This window comes from Lemur catta, chromosome 3, assembly GCF_020740605.2.
Source record: "Lemur catta isolate mLemCat1 chromosome 3, mLemCat1.pri, whole genome shotgun sequence".
Taxonomy (NCBI): domain Eukaryota; kingdom Metazoa; phylum Chordata; class Mammalia; order Primates; family Lemuridae; genus Lemur; species Lemur catta.
In genome coordinates this window covers 92,568,773-92,594,604 of record NC_059130.1, presented here as the reverse complement: position 1 = coordinate 92,594,604, position 25,832 = coordinate 92,568,773, and the positions used below count along the sequence as shown (strand labels likewise).

The following is a 25,832-nucleotide window of genomic DNA, read 5'->3' as shown; positions in this document are numbered from 1 at the left end:
TCCTTCTGTTTTATGTTATTTTCCCCAAATTCTTGATAATCCTTGGTATGCTCAAGCCCTATGGGTATATGCTCAAATGGGTTTCTTCTGCAATTGTGTAATAAGCTTTTTTCCAAGCAGGCCCTTATTTTGAAGATAAATGTGATACTAACGTTTGTATATGTGGATAGGTAGGATAAGCCAGACTTCCTTTAGAATTAAAAGGTGAGGCATAGGCAGGTCATGTGGAGATATGCACAATATTTGCAAAATGAAGGAAAGAAGACAGGCAGGCTCTACTCTGGACTTATGGAAATTGTGAATAGAGAACCATCATCATCATCATCATTATTATTATTGAGGGTTTTATGGAAAGACTTTTACCATAAAACCTTCTACCTCTCAGTAAAGGGAACATTTGAATGGAGGCTTAAAAGATAATTAGATTTTTAAAATATATTGCTTTTTTTGATTAAAAAAATAAAATATGCTAGTTATAAAAAATTCGAGTACCAAAACATGCATCACATCAAATTGAAGTGTTTCTTAATCTTTACTTTTTCTACGTTGTAGTTTTCTTCTACATTGAGTTTTGCTTACTTGCTGTTCAGATGAGTTGTATTATATTTTGTTTGCAGCAAAAACACCCCAAAACCCTTTCCCTCACATCTTTACCATAGTGGGTATTTCTATGACTGAGATTTTCAGGCACAGGAAGAATTTTCAAGAATTGGGTGATCATGATAAAGCCACGTGAAAGTGCAAAGCATAATATTGAAGTTGAGTGAGTGAATGACTGTAGAAAACAGTGGAAGGAGGTGAGGCCTGAAAGATAATCTGGATTTATGGAGGGTCTTTTTAGAAATCTAAAGTGTTTGGCTTAATGCTTTAAACAGTGGGGAGCCATCAGAGGTTTTTTTTTTTAATTTTTTTTAAAATTTCAAAATATTAAAGGACATCACAGGTTTTTAAGGAAGGGAATGACATGACCATATTTATTTTGGTTAGCTCACTAGCAACCGTGTAAAAAGTGGTATGAAGAAAGGGGAGAAATGGGACTTGGACCTCAGAATGTGATTGCATTATTTCTAAATCTGGTCCCTATATACAACCTAGTTCAGAGCCAAGCCTTAAACTATACAGAATTTCCACTGTAATTAAAACTGTTTAGTGTTTAGTTATAAATAGCCTTCAAAAAGATATATTCTCCATTATACTGTCACCTGCATCACAGCCCATGGTGAATGTATGTTTCTGCATAATGAAATAAAAACGGTAAGTAAAAAAAAAAGTGATTGCAGTTCTCCACATTCAGTCTTTGTAAGTGACTTTCTCATATAGTCTTTCAATGAGATTAAGGCAGTCAGTAAACCGGGACTGAGCACATGGAGTCTGGTGAGAACAATGTAGATTCATTGTTTGCATTCTGGAAATCTAAGGGCCAAACTTGTCTGGGAATGGTACTTGTCAGTACCATCGTTTTGCCTTAAGTTGGTGAGAAACTAAGGCTGGAGGGATTGGAAAACTCCTACACTGCTAGGTTGGGTGTCAGGGTGGGAGGCTGGCATGGTGGTGGATACTAAACAGCACTTAAAATGGTTAATTCATTTCAATAATTCTCCTCATCACCAAGACAGCTGGAACTTTTAAAGGACTATAGACTCTAAAGTGAATGTGTCAGTACGATTTTATCCACTTGATATCATTGTATTTGTAGTTTTCCATTTATCAATAAATAATTACATGTATATTTTCTAAACCTTGTGTTTGAAGGTAAGCAGCTGCTCCCTTTGTCCAGCAGTGTACATAGCAGTGTGGGACAGGTGACTTGGCAGTCTTCAGGAGAAGCCTCAAACCTGGTTCGAATGAGAAACCAGTCCCTTGGGCAGTCTGCACCTTCTCTTACAGCTGGCTTGGTAAGTGTTAGTAATGATGGTGACTTGCTCTATGAACAAATCCTTTTTTTTTTGGAGACAGAGTTTTGCTCTGTTTCCTGGCCTAGAGTGCTGTGGCATTAGCATAGCTTCCAGCAACCTCAAACTCCTAGGCTTAAGCAATCCTTCTGCCTCAGCCTCCTTAGTAGCTGGGACTACAGGCATGTGCCGCCATGTCTGGCCAATTTTTTCTATATATTTTTAGTTGTCCAGCTAATTTCCTTCTATTTTTAGTAGAGACGGGGTCTCACTCTTGCTCAGGCTGGTCTCAAACTCCTGACATCAAGCGATCCTCCCGCCTCGGCCTCCCAAGAATGCTAGGATTACAGGCATGAGCCACCATGCCTGGCTGGAACAAATCCTTGATTGTCATTTGTCATTGCCACACCTATTATTCTTCCTTTTTAGGATTTGGAGAATTTAATTTCCTAAAGTGAAGTATAGAACCAGAGTGACATTAATTTATTTTGAAAAGGGGTCTTATATTGCCCACGTTGGCCCTGAACTCCTGGGCTCAAGCAATTCTCCTGCCTCAGCTTCCTGAGTAGCTGGGCTTATAGGCACATGTCACCATACCCAGCTAAGAATGAAATTTTAATTTAATATTAATATATTCTGTTTGCTGTGCCATGCTGTCACTGTCACTGGTACTAATTATGTAGTGAGAATCAAGAGAAAGATTCAATATGGTTTTAACTTTAATGAATACATTTCCTGGGAGAGAACTTTCTTTTTATGGAAATGATTCTAAATCTTGTGAAGTTCTGTTGCTTTGGCGTACAGCTCTGTGGTATACATATTTAATAAATGAGGATAGGAAATATGTTTGGCATATTTTTTATATATATATATATACACATACATATATGTATATAAATGAGCCTTTTCTTTGTCTAAGCTTTGTATGATAGGCAGGGCCTTACAAAGGTTAAGCTGTATTGTATAGCCTGGGCAGATTGTTTTCTGCCTGTTACTGCGTATTGTACCCTTTCACCCTCAGTGGTCCTGCCTCTGTACCTAATGCACCCACTGACTTTCTGTTGGTCTCACATTCTTCCCCCTATCCTTAGGACAGGGCACTAGTAATTTGCAGGGTACAATAACAGAAATAATTTGCAGGGTACAATAATAGAAACTTGTTCCCATTAAAATAGAATTTCATCTATACTTTGGATCATAAGCCTTTTGGGTCAACATATGTGGAGTAGAGAGCTTTGTCAGTTTGTTCATCCTGGGTAGTGGGGATGGGGGAGTATTCATGTAGTGTATTCTTGCAGTAGTCAGTGGTCCGCAACCTTTTCAGCACCAGGGACTGGTTTCATGGAAAACAGTTTTTCCATGGGTGGAGGTGTGAGGCAGCAGAGCTTAGGTGATGATGCCAGGGAGTGATGGGGAGCTGGGGAGCGGCCGTAGTGTCTGTAGATGCAGATGAAGCTTCGCTCGCTCGTCTGCCTGCTGTGTGGCTCGGTTCCTAAGTTTCATGGAAGACAGTTTTTCCACTGACGGACAGGGGGTGATGTGGTGTGGGGTGGAGTAGGCAGAGCTCAGGTGGTGATTCACTGCCCGCCTCCTAACAGGCCACGGACTGGAATCACCTGTGGCTCTGGGGGTTGGGGACCGCAGCAGTAGGTAGAAGCAGATTTTTAGATCAAAGGATTTCCTGATAATACCTGAAGTTTGTGACTCTTAGGCCATGGAGAGAATTGGGATCACTTGCGGAACTTCCTCCCTCCCCAACTTTTTATTTTGAAAATTTCAAACTAACAGAAAAATTGAAAGAATGGTACGATTAACACTCATATAAGCTTTACCTAGATTGACCAATTTGTAAACATTTTTCCATATTTATCTTCATGTATGTATTAATATTTTCCCCCTGAAGCATTTTTTTTAAAATCCATCCTCTGACAAAGGCTTTACTGACAACTTTCCATACAGTTAGTCAAAAAATTAAAAAAATACAGAACACAGCAGACAGTATCTTGTACACTAGATATCAACGTAACAGGAGTCCCTTCTCATCATTGTAAAAAAAATAAATCCGCCCAAATCTAAGAACTTAGTTTTTGGTGGTGGATAGGACTTTGATCCCCACCAAAAGAACCAAAATAACCCAGCAGAGAATTCAAACCAAGGGTGTAGGGTAGAGAGTGGATCAGATTTTAAAATAACTGCTTTTGTGACACAAACATAGAGCTGGAAAAGACAGGTTTGGGCTAGGCAGCGTCTCTGGCTGTGACTATCACCACGTGTTCTTCTCCTAGCTTGCCCAATGTCCTTAGTGCTGACTGGAGGTACTGCTGTGAAAAGTCGCAGGGTGGGAAGGCATAGAGCATGCCTGTGCTGTCTCTGCCCTTGGACCCACCCACTGGCAGGCTGATCACCCCTGCGGCCTGCTTCTGTTTCAAGTAGGAGACCAGGTTCCTGAGAAGCCGCCTCTGCAGGCCTGGCTCCACTGTGGGCATCCCCTCAGTGCCAGGCCCACTGGGGGGGTTGCCTGGGTGGCTAGGAGGACTGCATAGCCCTTGGGGCTCCCCTGCTTGATGCGTCGTGTGACCTCGTCGAGCTTGTGTTGGTCCAGTTGAGGGCGCTGGGCAATCTTCAGCTGGGTCAGCTTGCTCCCCGAAGTGTGGTCTTTGAGGAGACCTGTGATAACTCCCTGGTCCCCCTCTAGGATGTGCATAGATGTTGGGAAGCAGCTGTTTTTCAACACGAGAAGCCCATTCCAACCCAGCTGTAGTGTCTGAGCATGCTCTGAAAGATTCTTTAGCTTTTTGGTCTCATGTTTTGGCTCTTCCAGAGGCCTGGGTTCAGCCTCAGTGGTCCGATGATTGCGCTCGCTATCTCTTGTCTTCTTCCCATGGGAAGAGTCTGGAGCCTCGTGGTGGTGGCCACGCTCCTCAGCCGCATGTCTGCTGTTGCTGAGGGAGTTGCTGCCTGACTCCTTGGTGCCGTCACTGGAGTGGTTCTCTTTGCGGCTGCGCTCAGGGGTACGGTCTGAACCTCGCTTCAACTAATGCCCACCACCCTTGGTCCTGCTCCGTTCCTTATAAGGGGAGTGGGTTGTCCTCCCACGGTCACTGGAAAGGCTCCTCCGCTTCCACCTCTCTTCCCAGGGCTTGGGCATGCCACTCCGGCTGCTCACTGAGCGGCTGTAGCCCTCCAGGCTGTTTTGGCGGTCGGAGCTTTTACTGCGGCTGGTCCAGTCCCGTTCCAAAAAGGTCCGGTCTCGGTCTGAGTACAGGAGGTGTGTGGGGGGGTCCTATCCCGCACCAGGTCGGCATCCAGGTTTCGATGACGGGTATATGCATCTGTGAGAACCTCCTAATGCCCAGGGAGAGGTGAGAGCTGGTACTGCTGGGAATACCGAGTCTCCTCTGCTTTGGCAAAATCCACACGGAGCCTGCGGTCCGGACCACCCAAAGGAAAGCCCCTCATTTTAGCACAGGCGGCCTGGGCTGCGTCCAAGCTCTCATACTGGATATAGGCAGAGCTATCTCCTTTGACGTAATCAATGCTCCGAATGCTCCCAAAGCGGTCAAACTCCGGGCAAGAGCCGCCAGTGAGATGTTAGGTCCCAGGCCACCCACCCAGAGGCGTGTGGTGGGGTTGGCCTTGCCATAACCTATCTTAGTGGGGTTGCGGCCAATCACCCGCCCCGACATGGCCACCTTAGCCCTATGGGCCATGTCCAAGTTCTGGAACTTGAGGAAGGCATAGGCGCCGCCCTGGCCACAGGCAGGCCTCTTGATGACCACCTCCTCAATGATACCGTGCTTCTCGAAGGCCCCTCGCAGCTCCACCTCAGATACACTGTGGTCCAGGTTCTCAATGAAGAGGTTGCGTGTGGCCCGCTGGTCGTCCTCGGGCATGAGGTCCTCCTCGCACACGGCCAGCCGTAGGGGCGCCCGCGGTTGTCGTACAGTCCGTAGTAGTCTAGGGCCCGTTCCCGCGACAGTCCCACAGCAGCAGCGGCAGCAGCATCCAGGGCAAAGGCTGCGGCAGCGTGGCGGGCACGGGGCTCCCACAGGGGCGGGGCAGCTCGGGGACAGCGAGCGCTGCTTGTATTGGTAGCCTCTGTGCAGCGGCAGGTAGCCAAGCGGGTGGCTCGGCGGGCGCGGGCGGTCCTGGGGGCGGCGTGGAAGCGGCAGCGCTGCTGCTGCTGCTGCTTCTCTGGCTGCTCCCGCCGCCGCCGCCGCGCAGGTATACTGGCTCTACCTTCACTGGCCGGTCGTAGAGCAGCAGCTGGAGGGCCAGGGCCCCTGAAACATTTTCAAGCAAGTCACAGACTAATTATGATGCCTCATCCTTAACTATTTCTCCTAAGATAGAGGACAGTCTCCTAAATAACTATAATATGTTATCGGATCTAAGAAGTTTAACATCATTTTAGTAGTAGCATCTAACATAAGGACCATATTCAGATTTTCCAATTTGGTTCCAACATGTCTATTAAAGCCCACCACCCTCCTTTTTAACCTGTGGAATTTCAAAAAAATAGAGGTGCTTGCACTCTCATAGGGATTTTGATCCAGAGGTTTGGGGTTAGTCCCAGGCATCTGTCTTTTTTTAAAAGTGTTATACCTGATTGCAGCATGCACTGTTTTGAGAACTACTGCCACCAAGGTTTCATTTTAAGGTGTGTGTTACAGAAGGGATTCCTGGGCTAAGGTTATTGGCATCCTAGCCTGAGCCAAGTGAGGTTTATTTATTTATTATTATTTTTTTATTAACAACTTATTGGGATATAAGTCACATATGATACAATTCACCTACTTAAAAATTCAGTGATTTTTACTGTATTTCACAGATATGTGCAGCAATCACTGTAGTCAATTTTAGGACATTTTCATTACTTTAGAAAGAAACCCCATACTCTTTATCTGTCAGCACCTTACCCTCCCATCCCCCCAGCCCAGGGCAACCACTAATCTACTTTCCTCCATGGATTTGTGTATTCTATATTTTTCATGTAAATTGAATCACACGTGGCCTTTTGTGATTGCTTCTTTCACTTAGCATAATGTTTTCAAGGTTCATCCATATTGCAGCTTGTATTCCTTTGTTGCTTAAGAAATAATATTTTGTTGTATGGATATATCACATTTTGTTTACCTGTTGGTGGACATTTGAGTTGTTTTTGCCTTTTGGGTATTATGAATAATGCTGCTATGAATATCCATGTATACATTTTTATGTGGACATAAGTTTTCATTTATCTTGGGTATATATCTAGTAGTGGAATTGCTGGGTTGTATGATAACTCAGTGTTTGAGGAACTTTGATTTCTCTACATCCTTGCCAACACTTGTCTTTTTGATTTTATCTATCCTGGTGAGTGTGAAGTGGCATCTTATGGCTTTAATATACATTTCTGTAATGATTCATGATGTTGACTATCTTTCATGTGCTTACTGGATATTTGTGTGTTTTCTTTGAAGAAATGTCTGTTCAAATTTTTGCTCATTTTAAAAATTGAATATTTGTTTATTATAAATTTGTAAAAGAATTGTTTCTTTAGACCTGAATCCAATTACTTCTCTTCTCCCAGGGTTCTGCTTTTTGTTTTCTCTTCTGGTTTTCTTTCTTGAGCTATTTACTTAACTAATGTAAACTCAAGCTAGTTCTTCTCTTTCCATTCTCCTGCCCAAAGATTTCCAGTTGGTTATTTTAGTGGCAGATTTGCTAGTTGGTATTGCATGCTTTTTCCTGCTTTGACTACCCATACTGGAATAAAACTTGATGTCACCCCTGCTTTTGGCTGTGACATTTCTGAAAAATCTTTAGAATGTTTTCTCTTTAGGTTCATGACTGTATATATTAGGTCATTAAATATGAAATATTTTCAAATTAAAAGTTTATTATATCTCAAACAAGCAGTACAGTTAATCAACATATGCGCCTAAGCTATCAACACAGTTTTGCCATCTTAATGGTAGCTTGTTTATGCCAGCAGCAAAGAAGCCTGGAGAGCAAGTGGCAATGAAGTTGCAAAAGGCGTTTTCCACAGCTTGTTGAGAACTGAATATTTTTCCTTGCAAGAAGTGGTCCAAAGCCTGGAAGGAAGTGGTAGTCAGTTGGTGCAAGGTCTGGTGAATATGGTAGATGACAGAGAGTTTCCAAGTTCAGCTTCTGTAATTTGAGCAGCGTTGTTTTTGTGACATGTGGTTGACCGTTGTCTTGCAAGAGGATTAGCCTGTCTCTACTCACCAATCTTGGCTGCTTAATTGCAAGCATCCTTATTTAAAGAAAAAATACGAATAATAATAACTAATCTTAAGAGATTGAGAATGTGGCATAGTATACTTCCAAAGAACTTTTGGGTCAACAAGATTCATATATAACAAAACACCCAATTTTAAAATAATAAAACCTAACATTTAAAGAAATATTCTGTTGATTATGATTTCAAAAGTAACTAAAAGAATATAAGAATTATGCAGACTATAATTACTGGGGAGATAACTTGCTAGAGATTAGACTCAACCAGAGAGGATTATACATACAATCATGCCAGGCACAGTGGCTTGTACCTTGTAGTCCCAGCTACTTGGGAGCCTGGGGCAGGAGGATTTCTTGAGGCCAGGAGTTTGAGAACAGCCTGGAACATAGCAAGACCTCATCTCTACAAAAAATAAGAAAACTTAGCTAGGTGTAGTCGCATGAGCTCGTAGTCCCAGCTAATTTGGGGGCTGAGACAGGTGGATCACTTGAGCCTAGGAATTCAAGGCTGCAGTGAGCTATGATTTTGTCATTGTACTGCAGTCTGGGCGACAGAGCCAGACCTCATTCTAAAAAATAAAAATAAAAAATTAGCCAGGCATGGTGGTGTGCACCTGTAGTCCTAGCTACTTGGGATACTGAGGCAGGAGGATTGTTTGAGCCCAGGAGTTTGAGGTCATAGTGAGCTATGATTGTGCCATTGCACTCCATTCTGAGTGACAGAGCAAAGCCCTGTCTCTTAAAAAAAAAAAAAATCTTACAATTATTTTATTACATGTTCCTAGTGATGGAGAAAAATTTGGATGGCATCTTGTCCAAGATAAGTTATTATTATTCTTATTTTTTAAAAAATTATATACAGTTAAAATCTATTGTTAAAAGTGGCATAGAGAAAGACTCCTGGATTAGAAGTCCAGAAGACTAAGATCTGTCTGATTCCTGCTATTTGAATTTAATTAAGACTAAACTTATTTGAGTCTCTGTTTTTCTCCTCTGTAAAATGAGGTTAATTCCTGCTTTTTCTCACTAGTTTGTTAACTAGTATCTGCAGCTTTGATCTTTGCCTTCTAGTTCTCGGACATAAATGCACTTGAATATATCACCATGTCTAAGACTTATCCCAGTTGGCTACTCTGCCTTTTCATCCCCCCAAACCAGTTCTTTCTTGGTCAGTCCCTGACTTGTTAAATAATGCTATCACCTACCCAATAGCCCAAAGCCAGGGACCTGGAAGTCCTTGTTGACTCTTCTTTCTCCCTTACTCCTCTCCCCGTCCAATCACCCAGTGAGCCCTAGCTCTCAGCATCACTAGATGGCCTACTTTTTGTCACCACAGACATTGCCTACTCTGAGCCACATTTGCAATCACTTACTTAAATGATTGCAGTGGTCTCATGACTGTTGACAGTGTGTTCAGTCTTCTTTCTTTTCAGGCCATTCTCTACACCGTCTGTTCTTTCAAAACACAAATGTGGGCTGGGCACAGTGCCTCACACCTGTAATCTTAGCATTTTGGGAGGCTGAGGTGAGAACATTGCTCGAGGCCAGAAGTTCAAGACCAGCTGGACAGCACAGTGAGACCCTATCTCTTAAAAAAAAAATTAACTGGGTGTGGTGGTGCATGCCTGTAGTCCCAGCTACTTAGGAGGCTGAGGCAGGAGGATCACTTGAGCCCAGGAGTTTGAGGTTGCAGTGAGCTATGATTGTGCCATTGTACTCCAGACTGGGTCACAGCAAGACCCCCGTCTCTAAAAAAACAAAAAAAAAAACCCTCCCTGAAACCAAATCTGATCATACCTATTCTTCTTCCTTTCATCTTTACAATTTTTTCATTAGTTAATATTTATCGGGCACCAATGTTTGGCCATTTACTTGCTTAAAATATTTCCATAGCTTCTTATAACAATTATTGTATAGTAAATAAAAAATGGTTATTGAATGAATGAGTTTTCATTGAGATTACCAAATGGGGAATGAGGAAGTAGAGACAGGGACCACTAATGGAAGGGTTAGGTTTGGATGCTTTTTCTCTGAGACTGGATTGTTGGAGTCAAATAAGTTGTACTGTGGTTGGCCTACCCAGTGAACTTTCCTGAATATTGACTGAATACTGGGATTGCTGTAAATCCCAAGAATCTTTTAATTGGTAGGATTTGACAAATTCTCCCGATATACTTTTGGGATTATTTCTTTGGCAGACATTGCCTTTATAGAAATAATCATTTCCAAGGAGTAAGTCTATCATTGTGTTCCTAGTCTATGTGTAGCATTGTATCTTGTACATAGTAAATAATGTAGAATTACCTATTAAAAGAGTAAAGAACTTTTTGGATAAGCATTTGCTAAATGTTACATCTGATTGGATTAACACTTGTTTGAAGTATGTCCACAAAAGAAGGCTGATTTAATTTAATGTGTTAGTACACCCTGAAATAATGCCACAGAAACCTCTCTACTCTTGTCCTTGTCCTACTCATCATTTTTGTCTACTTCTTGGATAAAGGTGTAGAGGGAATGCTTACCACATATGCTGATGGCACAATATTCCACATGTTGAATGATAAATTCTGTTAGAGCCTCACAAACAGAAATGATGGTTCAAGAAGAACCAACAAAATGAGATTTAACAGAAAAGTGAACTCTGAAAACCAAAACCCAAAACTGGATTGAACTCTGAATTTTAGTCATTTGAGTGTAAAAGACTTGAAAGGTTTTAATTGACTTCCAACTTAGCATTCTAACATGATTATCAAGGTAAACTTTTGTGATCTTAAACTGAATTAGGAATATTTTTAACTAGAACAAAGGATGTGATATTCCATTCTGTCAGTTCTCATGTTGAATATGACACGCTGTTTTGGGTGCCACAGTATTATTGAATTTTTTTTTTTTGAGACAAAGTCTCACTTTGTTGCCCGGGCTAGAGTGAGTGCCGTGGTGTTAGCCTAGCTCACAGCAACCTCAAACTCCTGGGCTTAAACGATCCTACTGCCTCAGCCTCCTGAGTAGCTGGGACTACAGGCATGCGCCACCATGCCCGGCTAATTTTTTCTATGTATATTTTTAGTTGTCCAGATAATTTCTTTCTATTTTTAGTAGAGACGGGGTCTCACTCTTGCTTGTCTCGAACTCCTGACCTCAAGCGATCCACCCGCCTCGGCCTCCCAGAGAGCCAGGATTACAGGCGTGAGCCACCGCGCCCGGCCTATTATTGAATTTTTAAAATTGAGGTGAGATTCATATAACATACAATTAACCATTTAAAAGTGCATTTTAGTGGCAATTAGTACAATCACAATGTGTGCAACCACCACTTATGTCAAGTTTCAAGACATTTTCAAAAGAAAATCCTCTACCCATTAAGCAGTGATTCTTCATTGTACCCTCATCCCAGCCTTGGCAGCCACTAATCTGCTTTCTGTCTCTATGGATTTACCTATTCTGAATATTTCCTATAAATGGAATCAAACAATATATGACCTTTTGTGTCTAGCTCTTTTCATTTAATATGTTTTCAAGGTTTTCCTACACTATAGCATCAATACTTTATTCCTTTTTATGGCTTAATAAGATTCCATTGTATGGATATGCCACATTTTGTTTTCCCATTCTTCAGTTGATAGACATGGGTTATTTCTACCTTTTGGCTATTGTGAAGTGAATGTTGTTGCTTTGAACATTTGTGCACTAGTATTTGTTAGGAGTACCCGTTTCCAGTATTTTGGGGTATATACTTGGGAGTGGAATTGCTGGGTTATATGGTAATTCTTTATTTAACTTTTTGAAGAACCACCAAACTTTTGGTTTGTTGCACCATTTTATATTCCCACCAACAGTATATGAGAGTTCCAGTTCCACTGCATCCTTGCCAATACTTTTCTGATTATAGCCATCCTAGTGAGTGTTAAGTGGTGTCTCATTGTGGCTTTGATTATTATTATATTTTTAATTTAATATTTCAGAACTGTATTTTGAGGTGACATATATGGGGTATGCATTTAAGGTAAATAACAAAAATCCAAGATATCCCTTAGAACCTTTTCCCATCATTTAAAAAACTTATTTTATCTGATAAATAATGCTGTCATTCTTAACTCTTATTTTTCCTTAATTTTCACATAAGACTTCAAAGAGAAAAACCCATAGATGTTTGTTTTACCTACTTTGGTGTTATAAAGAGATTCCAAACTCAGCCACTTCCCCTTTCATTCTTCCTTTCTGCAGCTGTAGCTTTGCATTTTCTACTGTGAAAGGTGGAGATGTCTATGTCTATGTATCAGTCAGCTTTATTGAGCTAAAATTTACATAGAATAAAATTCACCCATAGTGTTCAATTTAATGAGTTTTGACAGATATATACAGTTGTGTCACCACTGCCACAATTATGATACAGATGAATAACAACCCTAGTATAGAATATTTCTGTCACCCCAAAAAGTTCTCTTGTGTCCCTTTGCTGTCTCTTCTCTCTCCCCGGTCCAGCTCTTGGCAACTGCTGATCTTTTTGTCACTGTGCTTTTGGCTTTTCCAGAATTTTCATAGAAGTGGAATTATATAGTAATGTAGTCTTTTGTGTCTGATTTCTTTCACTTAGCATAATGTTTCTGAGATTCATCCATGTTGTTTTGAGTATCAGGAGTTTGTTCCTTTTTATTGTTGAAAAATGTTCCATTGGCAGGGGAATATGATACTTTGTTTATCCATTCCCTAGTGAGTGATTATTTGGATTGTTTCCAGTTTTTGCCTGTTATCAAGAGAACTGCTATGAAAGTTTCTGTAAAGTTTTTTGTGTGGAATATGCTTTTATTTCTTTTGGGTAAATGCCTAGGAAAGAGGTTGGTGGGATGTATGGCAAGTGTATGTTTATCTTTATAAGAAACTGCCAACCTATTTTTTAAAGTGGCTTTACCATTTTTGCATTTCCACCAGCAGTTGCTTCATATCCTTGTCAGTACCAGGTATTATCTTTCATTTTAGCTGTAGTAGTGGATATGCAGGGGTATCTGTGGTTTTAATTTTCATTTCCCTAATGACTAATGATGTTGAACATGTTTTTATGTACTTACTTGCCATTTATATGTATTCTATGATGAATTGTCTGTTTAAATCTGTTGTCTGTTAAAAAAATTGAGTTTTTGTCTTATTGAGTTTTAAGAATTCTTTGTATATTCTGGATATAAATTATGTATGTATTTGTGAATATTTTCTTCCTCTCTGTGACTCACATTTTCATTTTCTTATAGGTGTTCTATACAAAAATCTGTATACAAAAAATGCAGAAATCAATTGTTTTTCTCTGTATTAACAATGAACAATTAGAAATTGAAACTTAAGAATCAATACTATTTATAATAGTTTAAAAATATGAACTACTTAAAGATAAATTTCAGAAACTATTTTTCAAGATTTTCAAGACCAGTACATTGAAAACTACGAAATAGTGACACAAATTAAAGAAGAAATGAATGAATGGGGAAATATTATATAACATATTCATTAATTGGAAGACTCATCATTAAGATGTAAATTCTCCCCATTGATCTATAGATGTAATATAATCCCAATTAAAACTCAAATAGTATTTTTAGAAAGTGACAAAATAATTTCAAATTTATATTGAAATGCTAATGACCTAGAATAACCAAAATAATATTAAAGTTATTAAAAAGCAGACCATAGTTGGAGGAATCACTAAACCTCATTATGACTTTGTATAAAGGTATAGTAATAAAGTCATTGTGATTGTGGTATGAGGATAGACTTATAGATCACTGGAACAGAATGGAAAGTCCAGAAGTAGACAAATGTGCCAAGGTAATTTGATGGGGAAATGGTAGTTTTTACAACAAATGGTATTGAAATAATTCACATGAAGAAAAAATAAACCTTGATACTTACCTCATGCTATATACAAAAATTAATTTGAAATAGATAATTGACCAGTGTAAGAGTTTAAATTGTAAAATGTGTAGAGGAAAACAGGAAAAAAACTGTGATTTTGGGTGAGGCAAAGGTTTTTAGAACATGAAAAGCACAAGCTATAAGAGTTAAAATATTGGACTTTCTTTGAAGGAAAAATTTTTTGTCTTGAATACTTACTTTTAATGGGATAGGGACAAATTGAAAAGTGTCTACAAGGCGGTGGAATGGTGACTATCTTGTTTAAGTGTTAAAAGAGTTTTTGACAGATTTTGTTGTTTATTTAGATTCAGTAGATATTGCTACCTTACACTTTTGGAAGTAGAAATCTAGAAGTCATTATGAATGATATTTTCATACAACTCCTGTGGGCTTTCATATTAATTTGTAATTCTTTCATTCCTACTCAAGAAATATATTTGAATGAAACCATTGTGAATGCCTTCTACTTTATAAAAGCAAATACAAGCTCAGGCTGTATACCTGTGTTCCACATCCTAGTCCTGCCACATACATATGACGCTAGATGAGTCACTGAACCTCTTTAAAGCCTCTTAAACCTTTAAGCCTGTGTTTTCTTTAAAATCAAAATAATTATAGGACTTTCCTCATGGGATTTTTAGTATGAAATGAGATAATCCATGTAAAATAGCATAGTATCAGATTTGTAGTAAGAATTGTTAAATTGAGGTATCCTGTAGCTGCCTCTGTACATATAAGTGAACTGTAACTGAACTTAATATGTAAACAACCTGCAGCCTAACCTAAGAATATTCTCTTGTCTCAGTCAATCATAGCAGCTGACTGCTGCCAGAACATGTCCAAATAAGGCAAATGTCTAAACAAACTGCCATCAGTCAACCTATTTCTATATGTCATTTCCTTTTTCTGGCTATAAATATAGCTGCACACATTGAGGGAGGGACCATTCTGAAGCACAGTTGGTCCGGAATGCTAACTGGTTCATGAATCTTTTCTTTTTGCCCAGTTCAACCACTAAATTTAACTTGTCTCAGGTTTTTCCTTTATAGTATGAACTAAATGTTTATCTTTTTTTTTTTTTGCATACCTAAGCAATAATAGTAGCTGTGATACAGTAAGAAATATATGGCTAGGCATGGGGGCTCATGCCCTGTAATCCTAGCACTCTGGGAGGCCAAGGCGGGAGGATCACTTGAGGTCAGGAGTTCGAGACCAGACTGAGCAAGAGTGAACCCCATCTCTATTAAAAAAAAGAAAAATTATGGAAGGCTGAATTGGGCAGATCATTTGAGCTCAGGAGTTCGAGACCAGCCTGAGCAAGAGAAAGATCCCATCTCTACTAAAAAAATAGAAAGAAATTAGCTGGACAACTAAAAAAATATATATATAAAATTAGCTGGGCATGGTGGCGCATGCCTGTAGTCCCAGCTACTCTGGAGGCTGAGGCAGAAGGATTGCTTGAGCCCAGGAGTTTGAGGTTGCTGTGATCTAGGCTGACGCCACGGCACTCTAGCCCGGGCAACAGAGCGAGACTCTGTCTCAAAAAAAAAAAAGAAAGAAAAATTAGCCGGGCATTGTGACATGCACCTGTAGTCCCAGCTATTTGGGAGGCTGAGGCAGGAGAATCACGTGAGCCCAGGAGTTTGAGGTTACAGTGAGCTGTGATGACACCACTGTACTCTACCCAGGGTGACAGAGCGAGACTCTGTCTCAAAAAAAAAGAAAACTTCCAGGTTGGTTATCAGTCACATAGAGGTGTTAGGAGAGTGGCTGTCCTAGAGAGGGCATGGAAGACCCCACTCCTTTTCCATCATACATTGCCCTATGCATCTCTTGCATTTGGCTGTTCCTGAGTTGTATCCTTAATAAGGAACTGAGGATGATCAGTAATATGTCTTCCTGAGTTCTGTGAGCCGTTCTAGCAGATTATCAAGCCTTAGGAGGGGGGATTGTGGAAATGCCTGATTTATAACTGGTTGGTCAAAAGTACAGGTAGTAACCTGGGATTTGCAGCTGGTGTCTGAATTGGGGATAGTCTCATGATACTGAGCCCTTAACCTGTGAAGTCTTTGCTAACTCATTGGAGGTAGTGTCAGAGTTGATTTGACCTGTAGGACACCCAGTTGGTGTCTGGGGAATTGGCGTATTGGTTGGTGTGATGGAAAAATCCCACACATTTGGTTTCAGAAGTGTTGTGGGTAAAAATAGTACAAGAATATCAATTACTTACTCCATAGCTCTGCAGTCCCTACCGCCCGGTCCATGGGTGAGTGAGCTAGCGAAGCTTCATGTGTATTTACAGCTGCTCCCCATTGCTCACATCACCGCCTGAGCTCCACCTCCCTCCCCACCCCAATCTGTAGAAAAATTTTCTTCCATGAAACTGGTCCCTGGTGCCAGAAAGGTTGGGGACCACTGCATATTCATGAGAAACTGCTGGACTAGATACAAGAAAATCAGTAAATAAGAATGAATTTCAGTTATCTATTTTGAGGAGTAGATCATGGTACCTTTAACTGAAATTGTAAATGTAGGAAAAGGAACAGGTTTTGGGGAGAAAATTAGTGAGTTTGATTCTTAACATGTTGATGACAGGTCATCCAGTGTAGATGTCCTTTAAGAAACTAATTTATTGAGATGAAATTTATATCACACAAAATTAACCATTTTAAAGTGAACAATAAAGTGGCATTTATTAATAGTACATTCACAGTGTTGTGGAACCACCACCTCTATCTAATTGCAAAACCTTTTCATTACTCCTGATTTAAACCCCCTTTAGGGCTTACTTATTAAGCCCTTTCTTTTCATTCCCCCTTCCATATAACCCCTGGCTACCACCAATCTGCATTTGTCTCTGTGGATTTATCTGTTCTGGATATTTTGTATAAATAGTATTATACAGTATGTGACCTGTATCTGGTTTCTTTCATTTGGCATAATGTTTGGATGTTTAATTACATTCTAGCATATATTGGTACTTCATTCCTTTTTGTGGTTGAATAATATCCTATTGTATGTATTCAACACAATTTGTTTGTCTGTTTATACATTGATGGACATTTGGGCTGTTTCCACTTTTTGGATACTGTGAATAGTGCTGCTATGAACATAAGTATACATGTACTTAAGTACTTGTTTTCAGTTCTTTTGGTATATACCTATGAGTATAATTGCAAAGCCATAGGATAATCTATCTTTAACTTTTTGAGGAATTGCCAAACCATTTTCCGTAATAGCTTACCATTTTACAGTCCCACCAGCAATGTACAAGCGTTCCAGTTTCTCTACATCTTTGCCAACACTTGTTATATTCCAATTTTTTAAAAATACTTTTTTTGTTTTTATTATACTGTCCTGGTGGATGTGAAGTGGTACCTCATTGTAGTTTTTTTATTTTTTATTTCAGCATATTATGGGGGTACAAAAGCTTAGGTTACGTATATTGCCCCTGTCCGTCCCCCCCCCCGAATCAGAGCTTCAAGCGTGTCCATCCACTAGACAGTGTGCATTGCACTCATTATGTATGTATACACCCATCCCCACCCCTCCCACATCTGCCCAACACCCGATCAATGTTATTCCTAAGTGTGCTCTTAGGTGATGATCTGTGAAACCAATTTGATGGTGAATACATGTGGTGCTTATTTTTCCATTCTTGGTATACTTCACTTAGTAGAATGGATTCCAGCTCTATCCAGGAAAATACAATGGTGCTATATCACCATTGTTTCTTATAGCTGAGTAGAACTCTATGGTATACATATACCACATTTTATTAATCCACTCATGTATTGATGGGCACTTGGGTTGTTTCCACATCTTTGCAATTGTGAATTGTGCTGCTATAAACATTCGAGTGCAGATGTCTTTTTTATAGAATGTCTTTTGTTCTTTTGGGTAGATGCCAAATAATGGGATTGCTGGATCAAATGGTAGGTGTACTTGTATCTGTTTAAGGTATCTCCATATTGCTTTCCACAGAGGTTGCACTAGTTTGCAGTCCCACCAGCAGTGTGTGAGTGTTCCTATCTCTCCGCATCCATGCCAACATTTATTGTTTGGGGACTTTTTGATAAAGGCCATTCTCACTGGAGTTAAGTGATATCTCATTGTGGTTTTGATTTGCATTTCCCTGATGATTAGAGACATTGAACATTTTTTCATATGTTTGTTGGCCATTCTTCTGTCTTTTGAAAAATTTCTGTTCATGTCCTTTGCCCACTTTTTGATAGGGTTGTTTGATTTTTTCTTGTTGATTTTCCTGAGCTCCAAATAGATTCTACTTATCAGCCATTTATTGGATGTGTAGCATGCGAAAATTTTTTTCCATTCTGTAGGTTGTCTGTTTGCTCTCATGACAGTTTCTTTGGCTGTGCAGAAGCCTTTTAATTTGATCAGGTCCCATTTATTTATTTTTGTTGTTGCTGTGATTGCCTTTGGGGTCTTCTTCATAAATTCTTTGCCTAGGCCAATGTCTATAAGAGTTTTTCCCACATTTTCTTCTAGAATTCTAATAGTTTCACACCTTAGATTTAAATCTGTTATCTACTATGATTTGATTTTTGTGAGAGGTGAAAGATGTGGGTCCTTTTTCAGTCTTCTACATTTGGCTATCCAGTTTTCCCAGCACCATTTATTGAATAAGGAATCTTTTCCCCAGTGTATGTTTTTGTCTGCTTTGTCAAAGATTAGATGGCTATATGAGGACGGTTTTATATCTGGATTCTCAGTTCTCTTTCACTGGTCTGTGTCTCTGTTCTTATGCCCATACCAAGCTGGTTTAATAACCACAGCCTTGTGGTATAGTTTGAAGCCTGGTAAATTAATACCTCCCATTTTGTTCTTATTGCCTAAAATTGCTCTTGCTAAACATAAGCTTTTGATGTACACTTTTGACAAAGCGTAAAAGTATTTTTTCTGTATCTGTGAAAAATGATGTTGGTAATTTAATAGGGATTGCATTGAATCTGTAGATCACTTTGGGTAGTATAGACATTTTAACCATGTTGATTCTTCTAATCCATGAGTATGGTATGGTTTTCCACCTGTTTATGTGCTCTGCAATTTCCTTCCTCAGTGTTTCATAGTTCTCCCTGTAGAGGTGTTTTACCTCCTTAGTTAAATGTATTCTTAGGTACTTTATTTTCCTTGTTGCTATTGTGAAGGGTATTGAGTCTTTGATTTGGTTCTCAGTTTGACTGTTATTGGCATATATGAATGCCTCTGATTTGTGTATATTGATTTTGTATCCTGAGACTCTGCTGAATTCATTTATCAGTTCCAGGAGTCCCTTGGTTGAATTTTTGGGGTTTTCTAAATATAATATCATATCATCAGCAAAGAGTGAGAGTTTGATGTCTTCTGTCTCCATTTGTACATCCTTGATTCTGTTCTCTTGCCTGATTGCTCTCACAAGGACTTCCAGCACTATGTTGAATAGCAGTGGGGACAGTGGGCAACCTTGTCTGGTTCCAGTTCTAAGTGGGAATGCTTTTAATTTTTCCCCATTCAGTATGATGTTGGCTGTGGGTTTGTCATATATGGCTTGTATCATTTTTAGATAGGCGCCACCTATGCCTATTTTGTTAAGCATTCTTATCATAAAAGAGTGTTGAATTTTGTCAAATGCTTTTTCTGTGTCTATCAAGAGGATCATATATGGTCTTTGTTTTTGCTTCTATTTATGTGGTGTGTTACATTTATATCTTTGTGTATGTTGAACCATCCTTGCATCTCTGGGATGAAGCCCACTTGGTCGTGGTGGATTATTTTCTTGATAAGCACCTGGATTCGATTTGCTAGGATTTTTTTTTGAGAATTTTTGCATCTATATTCATAAGCGATATTGGTCCGTAGTTTTCTATTTTTGTTGCATCCTTTCCTGGTTTTGGTATTAGAGTTATGTTGGCTTCATAAAATGTGTTGGGGAGGATTCCATCCTTCTTGATGTTGCAGAATAACTTTTTTAGGATAGGCACCAGTTCATCTTTGTAGGTGTGGTAAAATTTGGGTGTGAAGCCATCTGGTCCAGGACTTTTTTTTTGAGACAGAGTCTCACTCTGTTGCCTGGGCTAGAGTGCCATGGCGTCAGCCTAGCTCACAGCAACCTCAATCTCCTGGGCTCAAGCAATCCTCCTGCCTCAGCTTCCCGAGTAGCTGGGACTACAAGCATACGCCACCATGCCTGGCTAGTTTTTTCTATATATATATTTTTAGTTGGCCAGATAATTTATTTCTATTTTTAGTAGAGACAGGGTCTTGCTCTTGCTCAGGCTGGTCTCGAACTCCTAAGCTCAAATAATCCGCCTGCCTCGGCCTCCCAGAGTGCTAGGATTATAGGCGTGAGCCACTGCGCCCAGCTTGGGAAGGTTTTTTATTGCTGTTTCGATTTCAGTTCTTGATATTGGTCTGTTCAGGAATTCTATTTATTCCTGGTTGAGCCTAGAGAGGTTATGTGTTTCTAGAACTTTGTCCATTTCCTCCACATTTTCCAATTTGGGTGCATAAAGATTTTTGTAGAATTCATAGATGATATCTTGTATCTCTGTGGCATCAGTTGTAATTTCTCCTTTCATGTTCTTGATGGAGGTTATTAGAGATTTTTCTTTTCTGGTCTTGTTAGTCTAGGCAAAGTCGTGTCGATTTTGTTTATCTTTTCAAAGAACCAACTTTTTGTTTTATTAATCTCCCATATAGTTTTCCTGTTGTCCATTTCATTTAATTCTGATTTGACCTTATTAATTTCACTCTTTCTTCTGGGTTTGGGGTCAGTCTGTTCTTCTTTCCCCAGCTCTTTGAGTCTGTTCATTAGGTTGTGTATTTGTAAATTTTCTCTTTTGGATATAGGCATTTATGGAAATAAACTTTCCTCTCAGGACTGCTTTAGCTGTGTCCCACAGATTTTGATAACTTGTGTCTCCTTTGTCATTTAGGTCAAAGAATCTTTTGATTTCTGTCTTGATTTCCTTGTTTATAAAATAATCATTGAGGAGAAGGTTGTTTAGCTTCCACGACTGCATAGAAATGAGAGTTTCTGTTAGGGTTGATTTCTACTTTTATTACACTGTGATCTGAGAAGATGCGTGGTATAATTTCTATTTTTTAAAGTTTTTTAAGATATACTTTGTGTCCTAAGATATGGTCAATCTTAGAGAATGCCCCATGAACTGATGAGAAGAACATATATTCAGTGGATTTTGGATAGAATGTCCTGTAAATTTCAGTCAGGCCCATTTATTCTAGTGTTGTGTTTAAGTCCATTATTTCTTTGTTTATTTTCTGTTTGGAGGATCTGTCCTGTGCTGTCAGTGGGGTGTTGAAGTCTCTGGCTATTATGGTGTTGCTGTTTATCATTTGGTTTAAATCAAGTAGGGTTTGCTTTATGAATCTGGGTGCACCTATGTTTGGGTGCATACATATTAAGTATAGTTATGTCTTCTTGCTGAACTGTACCCTTCACCATTATATAGTGACCATCTTTGTCTTTCATTACTTTTGTTGATTTAAAAACTAAGTTATCTGAAATCAAAACCGCCACGCCTGCCTGCTTTTGGCTTCCGTTTGCTTGAAATATCGATTTCCACCCCTTTATTTTCAGTCTAAATGCATCTTTGCAGGTTAGATGAGTTTCCTGGAGACAGCAGGTACATACTTGGCTTGTATTTTTTTTATCCATGGGGCCAGCCTATGCCTCTTGAGTGGGGAATTCAAGCCATTCACATTTATTGAGAGAACTGATAGGTGGGTCAGATTTGTGTTCATCCTGCTGGGTGGAACTTCATTGCTATGTTTTCTCTCTTGAGCCATTGTGGTATCTGGCCTTTGATCTTTAGCTTTTGAGTAGTTTTACATTCATGAGTGTTTCTTGTGCTGGTTCGTGTACAACTCTGTTTTGAGTACTTGAAGGGCTGGTCTTGTCTTGGTGAATTCCCTCAGTCTTTGTTTATCTGAGAATGTCTTAATTTCTCCTTCTTATGTAAAACTTAGCTTTGCTGGGTACAAGATTCTAGACTGGGCATTATTCTGTTTCAGAAGAGTGAGAATGGGGCCCTAGTTTCTTCTTGCTTGTAAGGTTTCAGTTGAGAAATCTGGCATTATTTTGATGGGCTTTCCTTTGTATGTTACTTGTTTCTTTGACCTTACAGCTTGAAGAAGGGCCTCTGTAGTGGATATTTTGGTCAGTCTGATGACTGCATGACGTGGTGTCTTCTTATTTGCAATGAATCTCCTCGGGGTCCTTTGGGCTTCTTGTACCTGTATATCTAGATTTTTTGCAAGGCCTGGGAAATTTTCCTCAATTATATCTTCAAATAACTTATCCAACCCTTGCGTATTATCTTCTTCACCCTCAGGAATGCCCATAACTCTCACATTAGGCTTCTTCACATTTCTTGCAGACTTTGGTCTTTTCTCTTATTTCTTTGCTCTGTCTCTATGACTGACTTATTTAATGAAAGGTGTTATCTTCAATCTATGGGATTCTTTCTTCTGTTTAATCTACCCTGCTCTTGAGGCTTTCCACCGTGTTTTTTTTTTTTTTTTTTTTTAGACAGAGTCTCACTCTATTGCCCGGGCTAGAGTGCCGTGGCGTCAGCCTAGCTCACAGCAACCTCAAACTCCTGGGCTTAAGCTATCCTGCTGCGTCAGCCTCCCAAGTAGCTAAGACTACAGGCATGTGCTACCATGCCCGGCTAATTTTTTCTATATATTTTTAGGTGTCTAGCTAATTTCTTTCTATTTTTTTAGTAGAGACAGAGTCTCGCTCTTGCTCAGGCTGGTTTTGAACTCCTGAGCTCAAACGATCTGCCTGCCTCGGCCTCCCAAGTGCTTGGATTACAGGCGTGAGCCACCGCGCCCAGCCCTCCACTGTGTTTGTAGTTCCCTGAATAAATTCTTCATTTCCAGGAGTTCGGTTTGATTTTTCTTTAATATTTCAATTTCTTTAGTGAATTTTTCTTCTAAGTCCTGGATTTTTTTTGTGGTTTCTTTGTGTTGGTTATCCATTTTTTCTTGCATATTGTTGAGTTTTCTTACAATCCATGTTTGAAATTCTTCTGTCATTTTGATGTTCTGAATTTGGTTAATGTCCATTGCTGGAGAGCTGGTGATCCTCTTTGGGGGTGTGCTTTCTGTTTGATTCTTCATACTTCCAGAGTTCTTTCGCTGATTCCTTCCCATCTGGATCAGCTGTTGCTTCTTACGTTTAGATTTTTGTTTGGATAATGACACACCCTGTTTAGTCTCTGAGCCAGTAGGTGGTGTTTGTGGGTGAGATTCGACCACATCCTTTATGATGAGTCAGTAGCTGCAGTAAAAGGGTATGCAGAATGACCTCCCTGTCAGTAGGTGGCGCTTGCTGGGAGGAGCAGGCTGCAGTATTGTTTTTGGGTCCCATAACCAGCTCTTGTTCCTCTGGAGGGGCACTCTAGTGCCTCACATGGTTGGTCGGGCCCTGGGACTTCCAGATGTGTCCTTATTCTGTATCTCAGTGGGGCCAGGTCAGGGAGTGAGTCTGGGTAGAGCTGGGTTGCGTGAGCCTGCCCTCAAGCTCCACAAATGCTGTTAGCAGGGATCAAAGGTCTGTTCTTTGCCTCTGGGCAAAGCTGCCAGATAGGGGCTGGAATGGCCCCACTCAGCAGAAAAGTCTGTATGTGGGGGTGGGGCTGTCTGAGACTTACAGTCTAGAGCAGGCCTTTCTCCATCCCCTATTCCGCAGTTTCTCCCAGGCCTCTGCCAGCAGACAGGACCTTAAGCCAGTGGATCTACCCTGGCTGTCATGCAGGCCAGGAGGTTCCCTGCCCAGGATCGCAGACTGGGCTGGGTGCAGAGCCTTCCTGTGAGAGGAGGGTTGCCCCTCAAGCATGCTGATCTGCCCCTGAAGGGACACACACTTAGTAGGTTCATTCACAAATATCCATTCTGTGCCCCAGGGCAATGCAATCGAGACCTGGGTGTACAGGATCTGGTCTGCAGGCCTGTCCCCTGGGCCCTGGAGATCAGTCCCTGACCCTGCCAGGGAGAGGAGTGCTGGTCTCAAGTCTCCCACAGGTTGCCCAAGCAGGATCATTGTCTCTCTGCCTTGGGATTTGCCCCGCTCTCCTGGAGTCACCAGGCAAGCAGCACCTGGGAGGGCTGGCGGGTAGGGAGCTCACAATCTGAGTACCCCTCAGTCTGCTGTAGGTCCCCAAAAGGAAAGGTCCCATTCCCTGCAGATGACTCTGGGTGGTGGTTAAATTTTCTCTCTCGGCAGCCGCTGGTAGGGAGAAGGGAGGGGAGAGTGAAGCAATATGGCACCTGCCGATTGGCTCGGATCTGCGGACCAGGAGGTGCCCTGAGGGAACTGGGAGTCTGGTGCCCTGTCTGCAAGAGGCTCACGGCTCTCTGGTGGCGGCCATCTCTGGGCTGGTGTGGGCAGGTCTCTCCTCTCAGGAGCCTACCTGCAGTCTAAAATGCAAGGGAGGGGAAATGTAGCTGCTCCATCTACCCTTGTTGCTGGTCTCTCAGCCTCTCGGGGGCCTTTCTCCTTCCAGTTCTCCTCTGCAACTGCTTCCTGTGGAGTCTCCCGTAGTTTCAGGCACCCTTCCCTCCGACCCTCGTCTGATCTGTGTTTGTCTGCCTGTTTATTTGTTTTCACTTTCTTCTAAAATCTGTCTTTCTTGCAGAGACACTCTGGTTGGCAGTTTTTCTTGTCTGCCATCTTGCCCTTCCTCATTGTAGTTTTGATTTGCATTTCCTTGATGTCTGATGATGTTGAGCATCTTTTCATGTGCTTTTTGGCCATTTATATATCTTCTTTGGAAAAATGTCTGTTGAAGCCCTTTGTCCATTTTTAATTATGTTGTTTGTTTTTTTTGTTGTTGAGTTTTAAGAATTCTTTATATATTCTGGATACCAGACCCTTATCAGATGAGCGGTTTGCAAATATTTTCTCCCATTGTGTACGTTGTCTTTTTACTTTCTTGATACTGTCCTTTGGTACATAAAAGTTTTAAATCTTGGTGAAGTCTCATTTATCTATCTTTTTTTCTTTTGTTGCTGAGGCTTTTAATGTCATATCTAAGATTTATTGCCAGATCCAAGGTCATGAAGATTTACCTCTGTGTTTTCTTCTATGAGTTTTATGGTCTTAACTCATATTTACTCCACTGATCCATTTTGAGTCAATTTTTGTATGTGGTGTGAGGTAAAGGTTCAACTTCATTCTTTTGCATGTGGATATCCACTTGTTAGATATCCTTTTAAGAGTTAGAAAAAGAGGTCGCTGGTAAAGGAGAGCAGTTTAGGGTAATGATACGGACTTGGAAGCTTTGGATTAAATTACCACGCAAGAGAGTACAGAGCAAGAAAAGGAATGTAGAGGAGCATGAAAAAATTTACATGTGAAAGGGAAATAGGCTCAAACAATGAAGTATCTAACTTAGTAAAAACTATAGGAGTTTAGATAAAGTGCATACACTGCTTATTAACTTGAGAATTGCTTTCCTTTCCACTGTTGGTATTTCTTTTTGTAAGAGGAACACGTTTTTAATGCCACCTAGTCTTTTCAAAAATACAAGAATATTTTAGAAGAGGTTTTAAAATAAAAGTTTGGAGATTTTATGAAAGTTGAACATATATTAGCAGTCTAGTTAGTTTACTCTCAAAAGGATCATTAAGAAACAAAAGAACAGCCTCTAATTATTTTGCCTGAGCAAATTAAGAGCTGATTTCATCTTGGATTGTTAAACATTTTTGTCATCTCTTCTGTGATAACCTGTGAATAATTTGAGAGGTATAACCTTAAAAATAGTGGTC

At 40.3% G+C, this 25,832-nt stretch overlaps 1 protein-coding gene and 1 pseudogene across 6 annotated transcripts in view; one reads left to right on the top strand and one right to left on the bottom strand.

The window, feature by feature from the left end:
- The window catches only part of MAST2 (microtubule associated serine/threonine kinase 2), a 196,118-nt gene that overhangs the window by 21,246 nt on the left and 149,040 nt on the right, over window positions 1-25,832 (top strand). For 5 of the 6 annotated variants that reach the window (XM_045545523.1, XM_045545522.1, XM_045545520.1 and 2 more), the window contains exon 3: window positions 1,753-1,895. The exons of the other annotated variant lie outside the window; for it this stretch is intronic. In XM_045545523.1, coding sequence (XP_045401479.1) covers window positions 1,753-1,895 — 143 coding nt within the window. The remainder of the gene's footprint in view (window positions 1-1,752; window positions 1,896-25,832) is intronic. 6 annotated transcript variants of the gene reach the window in all.
- LOC123634191 lies at window positions 4,130-5,864 on the bottom strand (annotated as a pseudogene).